Genomic DNA, 6,118 nt, shown 5'->3' with positions numbered 1-6,118 from the left:
TAGACAAGAAATATATCTGAGCCTATGGCATTCATTTTTGATCACATTAAGGAGAATCATCAAGTGGGAAAGCGGGATTATAAAAGAGGGAACCTTCATTCACAGTTCTTGGACACATGGGCACCATCTAGCAAAAGTTCTTTTGTTCATGGACCAAAGGGCATGGCATGGTGAGAGCTCACATCCAGATCAGAGACCACTTCAAATATTCATTGCCAAACTGATGAACTGAGAATAAAAGGAAAGACACAGAATTAGAAGGGCTTGTGCTTTACTCCAGCTTTTCCACCAGTCATGGGAATGTCCCTGATTTTGTCTTTATCACTAGGTCACTGAGATAAGAATCCAAACTTCCTTGGTTCACTCTATGTTTCACAGGGTGGCTTTGGACAGCTTGCTTTATGGGCCTCAGATGTGAGAGAATGAGCAAGAGAAAGAATGAGAAATTATAATGGGGATAGACAGGAGGATCATAAATGACAGGAAGAAAAGAACAATAAAAGGTAAAGGAAAACAGGACAAGCAAACAGATTTCTGCATGGACATTTTGGCTGTAGTCATACCTCATTTATGTTGAGCTGAATACATTTTTTGTCCTTTGCACTGAGAACCTGGAACACCCCTAAAGTGAGAGACATTAAGAAAGCCCGATTAGGGACAATTCCTCCAGGTTCCTAATCATTTTTAAATGCAAAATCGGCTCTATGTCCCAAGTAGATGCTGTGGGAATTGCACCATCTAGTGACAGACTGTCAAATGCTCCAAACAGACCAACCAATTCCAGGATAGTGCCATTAGAACAGTGCTGGGATATGCTTTTGAACCAGTGAAATCCATCGAATCTCAAAACTAGCACCATATGGGGCAGCCTTACAAATAGATGAACTAGGCAGTCACCTGTGTGGTATGAGTTCATGCATGCCAACCAGATTTGTTCTACTCCAAAATATCCCAGGTCTGGGGCAAGGCCTGAAATCCCACCATTCGAGGCTCATTCCTTTATTTCTTGAAGGTTTTTCCCAGTGAAAAGACAAATACCATAGGGAAGGTCTTCAGCCATCATCAACTGACATTACTGCCAGAGCTGTGATAGCTTCTTGATAGTAATAATAATAATCTCTTGACTATCTCCAGTTTATCCTATATATTTCTTGTGCCACCTTGTCAGCTAGGTGGGTGGCACAGTGGGTAGAGTATAGAAAGTCAGGAAGTCTTATCTTCCTGAGTTCAAATAGATGCATGACCCAGGGCAAGTCACTTAACTTTGTTTGTCCCAATTCCCCCATCTGTAAAATGAACTGGAGAAGGAAATGGCAAACCATTCCAGTATCTTTACCAAGAAAATTACACATACGGTCACTAAGAGTCAGAAGTGACTGAATTAACAATATCTTGTTTGTTCATGGTTGTTTGCATGTTGTCTCCCTCGTTAGACTGTGAGCTCCTTGAGAACAGGGATTGTTTCTCTCTCCCTGTCTCTCTCCCTGTCTCTCTCTCCCTGTCTCTCTCTCTCTCTCCCCCCTCCCTCCTCTTCCTCCTCCTCCTCTCTCTCTCTCCCTGTCTCTCTCTCTCTCTCTCTCTCTCTCTCTCTCTCTCTCTCTCTCTCTCTCTCTCTCTTCCTCCTTCTCCTCCTCCTCCTCTCTCTCTCCCTGTCTCTCTCTCTCTCTTCCTCCTCCTCCTCCTCCCTTTCTTTGCATCCCCAGTGCACAGCACCAGGCAAGTAATAAGTGCTTAATAAATGCTTGTTGACTGACTGACTGAAATGGGAGACAAGATAAGCACTCAAGGGAAGGGAGGGGAAAGGGGGGACTGAAAGGGAAGATGGCAGACTGCCCAAGTAAAACTTTGCCTGTTTCTCATTCTTCCTGTGGGCAAGATCTGGTCACATAATAAACAAAATAGGTCATATTTATCTTTGCACTGTATAAATGTATAACTTTTCCTTTGTTTCTTTTGGAAAGAAATTATGAGAACATGAAGGGATTGAGAGAGTGGGGTTGGGAAAACAGGGAGCAGGGAACAGCTTATCATCATAACATTGACACCTAACATGGATTTGGCCACTTTTCAGTATAAACTTGCTGCTCGGTGGACAACTGTATCTATAGTCAACTATTTCCATTCCCTGGAGGTAAGATCATTTGATTCATTAGTAGAGATGTCACAAGTGACCTTCAGGGGACCCCAAACCTCATGATAGACATCAGGGATTAGGTGAAAGGTAATCACATAAAGGTTAGAGAAAGGTCTCCATCTGTGTGGCCAATCTGAACATGCATACTGTAGATAAACTTGGACACACTACAGGCAGGGATCAGCTGATGGCTGGGAATGCTTCCCAAGGCAAATAGGAACCAGGTCATTGGCAAGGTACACAGAGAGAAACTGCTCTGAAATGGAGAGTTATTATAAAGGTCTTCCAACGAGATAGAAATGTGGAAATTGTGAAATCTGGGCCCATATGAAACCTAGCAAAAGGATAGTGTGTCCAGTTCAGAATTGGTCACAGTGCCTCCAAGATAGACCTATAATGATGGTGCTCTGAATTTAAGATGACCAATTTCAGCTATTTAGCCTGAAATACATCTGGAAGAGAAATACCGCAGGTAGATGGAAATATACTTTAAGAACATTCAATTCCCTTTCTTTGATTTCATGCTCACCAAGGAATCTTCTGTTCAATAATTTGGTTTTTTGAATGGGTTTACTCATCTGGGCCATGCACGTATCCCATTAAGAGGTTACCTAGCATTTTAGTTTAGAAATCCAATCTGTCTCCTCTGAGGTTGGGGGTCATATTGTTGTTGTTTGTCCTTTGTTCTTGAAGAGAACCGTGACATCAGGAAGATGATGCCATGACATGCAAGTGAATTGGATTTAAGTGAGGGAGGGCTGTGCAAAGTCACCAGCCTCAGTTTGTCCTCAGGAGCCATCTGAGTCTGGTAGTGAGATATAGATCAGGACTATTGGAGATGGCTCTGGATGCAGTGGGGAACCTTGGCCTTTTTAAGCTAAGGCCTTTAACAGGTCTCACAGTATGACTGAGGTTACACCCATTAAGGCTAGAGGTCACGAATCCATTCACTAGAATCTGCTCAACTCAAGATTAATGGATGAAGTTGAGATTGGAGATGACCACACCTTAGTACTTTTGAGGACCTTTCAAAACAGCCCTCTTAACATTACTTGACACCACCTTACTTGGAATGTTATTTTATTCCATTTATTTGAGTAACTGATTAATGAATGCTTTCAGATTTCATAAAGATCCATATTTTTGTCCAATTCTTAGAAAATTGCACCAGACCAAGTGGTGGAACTCCAGATCTTGGCTTTCAGAGAAACTTTTCATTTGAAGTAATTGGGGCTGAGCAAAGGACATGAAAAACAATAACCCAGTTTCTTCCTACTTTCTTCCAACAAGAATGTTTATATTGTAAATTGGAGATAAATTCATTTTGGTCTTGGAAGTCACCCAGATGGTAGCTAACAATTCAGAACAAGAGAACATGAAGATCAAGAAAGTTTCATTAATAGGAAATGTTACTGTGATATGATGTTTCCTTGAAGAATCATGAAGGAAAAAACAGATATGTCCTTGGACCTCCAAATAGTCCTCATAAGGTTGCTAAAGGGTATTTTTATTAGTCTACATCAGAGATCACTAGATAACTAAAAAATGAAGCTACTTTCCCCATGGAAGTAGAATAAGAATGGAAGAATATGGCGTAGTGGAAAATGTATGCTGGATTTGGAGTCACAGGACCTACCTGGGTTCAAATCCTGACTCTATTCCTTATTGCCTATTTAACCTTGGATGAGTCATTTAACCTATTTTGGCCTCATTTCCTCATTTGTAAACAGATATTTGAACTATATGGCCTTTGTGTCTCCTTCCAACTTTAAATCTATGATCCTGTGAAACCACAAAGTAGAGTTATGAAACAGTCAAAAATTTTAAGGGTGATAAGAGAAAATACTTAATGTAAATTTTGGGCAAAGTTAAAATATATGTGACATTGCTTATTGGACTGATTTAGTATCATTTACAAATTAAAGTCACCTTAGTTAGGAATGTGAAAATGCGTTAAGACTTGGTTTGTTCAGAGAAATACATATTTTATAAACTTTAGAAAATCATTTTAGTTTTTTTTTTCCCTGAGCTGGGGAAGTAGCTCTAGGAAGTCATTGGGGAAAATTTTTTTGTTTTGTTTTTTTCTTGAAATTTTATGCTTCACTCCCCCTCCCCCAGGTCATCATATCTCTAAGTCAGAGTCATATTCTTTTTTAAGCCAGAAGTCTATATGATCCCAAAGGAGCATTTCGTTGTAGGGCAGGGTTGCCCTCCTTCATGGCAATCTTGGAGTTCAGAAGACGTATCTCCAAACATGCTTGTTTCCCTTGATAAGCCATTATGGATCTGACAACTATGTATTTATTTAAAATTAAAAAAAACCCTTTTAACTTATTTAAAAATTTCTTAAATCTTTTTCTTTTTACATCTTTCTTTAGGCTGAAATAAACCTAGGGTGGAAGAGAGCAATACTGCAGGTGGATGGAAATATACTTGAAGAACAACTTCTATGCTCACCAGCATGCTTCTCAGTAATTTATTTTCTTGAATTGGTTGGGAAAACGAGTTCTATAAGTTTGACACCGGTTAGGAAAAGTTGTACTTCTTCCTATTGTCTTAAACTCTGAAACTGTAAGCAGTACTTCCCTATTCTTTTGTTTGAAGACTTGGTAAAAATTGGGTTGTGTTCCCTTTAACCACATCCTTCATTATTTTATGCCTTCAGCTTTTATTATGCAGAATGGAGAGTACTTTCCTAACAGAAAAGACACTCCATTACTTTAATCATTTTAGTTGTCTTTCTCTGGATCATCTCATGCTCCACTGCATCTTCTTCGGTGTACGATAATCAGAACTTTTTGCAGACTTCTATGTGCAGATGTTAATGGGTTTTTCCAAGGTCAAGAAGACCTCTTCTGCTTTATTTCCAACACCCTTCCTAATTATGTCCAGCATTTTGTTGGCCCTTCTTGGCTATAGCAGGTCATTGGGCCAAAGTTTCTGGGATACCACTTTTGACTCCTAGAGCCTTTTCCTAGGTCATAACCAATTATGCAGCATTAATTACCTTCCAAACACAGCCAGTACTTTTTATTAAGATGGTGGAGAAAGTAAAATACAGAGCATTTGGTGGGGTGGAAAGGGAAGTGGGTTAGCTGGAACAGCAACTCTGAGGGTCTTCCTCTCCCACCTTGATTTTTTCCCCTTTTTTTTCTAATTAAACGGGCCAACCCTTGACTCACTTCTTAAAGAGGCCTCTTCACTGAATGATTGTTACCTCACTCTAAGTGAGTATATGAAAAGGCCTGAGCCTAAAAGGGATGGGGTCTCCCTATTGCATTCTGGGTCATCTCCAGTCATCCTAACGAATATCTGGTTACAGATGGCTCTGGAGGAGAAAGTGAGGCTGGTGACCTTGCACAGCCCTACCTCACTCAAATCAAAGTCAACTGCAGGTCATATCATCATTTTCCTGATGTCATGGTCCTCTTTGAAAATGAAGGACAAACACAACCTACTAACTAGCCATGAGAACTTGGCCAAGTGACTTCAGCACTTTGGGCCTCAGTTTCCTTTTCTGCACAATAAGGAGGTAAAGTTCCTTCCAACTCTGTGACTCTAAGTCATGGTCATGAGAGTCATCATGAGAGATAACATTCTACTCTTGATTGTAAGGAAATATTTAATTATGAGCACCAAATATTTGTCAGAAACATATTGTATATATAGCATCACAAGACAAGCATATCATCAATGAAATTTAAAAATCTTTTTATTAAAATAATTTTTTGTCATAATAGTATTAGTTGTAATGGACTTTGACCTAAAACATGACAGTCTCCTAAGATCTGCACAGTTTGCACAAATGTAACATCTTCCTTCCTTCTTTCCTTCCTTCCTTCCTTCCTTCCTTCCTTCCTTCCTTCCTTCCTTCCTTCCTTCCTTCCTTCCTTCCTTCCTTCTTTCCTTCCTTCCTTCCCTCTCTCCTTCCTTTCTTGGCTTGCGCAGGGTCACACACAGCTAATAAGTATGAGTATACACATT

General features: G+C 40.0%; 1 protein-coding gene across 1 annotated transcript in view; it reads right to left on the bottom strand.

The window, feature by feature from the left end:
* Nucleotides 1-201: 201 nt before the first annotated feature.
* CAPN9 (calpain 9) overlaps nucleotides 202-6,118 on the bottom strand; it is a 64,285-nt gene continuing 58,368 nt past the window's right edge. The window contains exons 19-20 of the mRNA XM_036756696.1: nucleotides 564-622; nucleotides 202-228 (exon numbers count right to left, since the gene is read on the bottom strand). Of these exons, the coding sequence (XP_036612591.1) occupies nucleotides 202-228; nucleotides 564-622 (86 nt within the window). The remainder of the gene's footprint in view (nucleotides 229-563; nucleotides 623-6,118) is intronic.

This window comes from Trichosurus vulpecula, chromosome 4 (genome assembly GCF_011100635.1).
Source record: "Trichosurus vulpecula isolate mTriVul1 chromosome 4, mTriVul1.pri, whole genome shotgun sequence".
NCBI classification, from domain to species: Eukaryota; Metazoa; Chordata; class Mammalia; order Diprotodontia; family Phalangeridae; genus Trichosurus; species Trichosurus vulpecula.
This window is presented reverse-complemented; position numbering and strand designations above follow the sequence as displayed.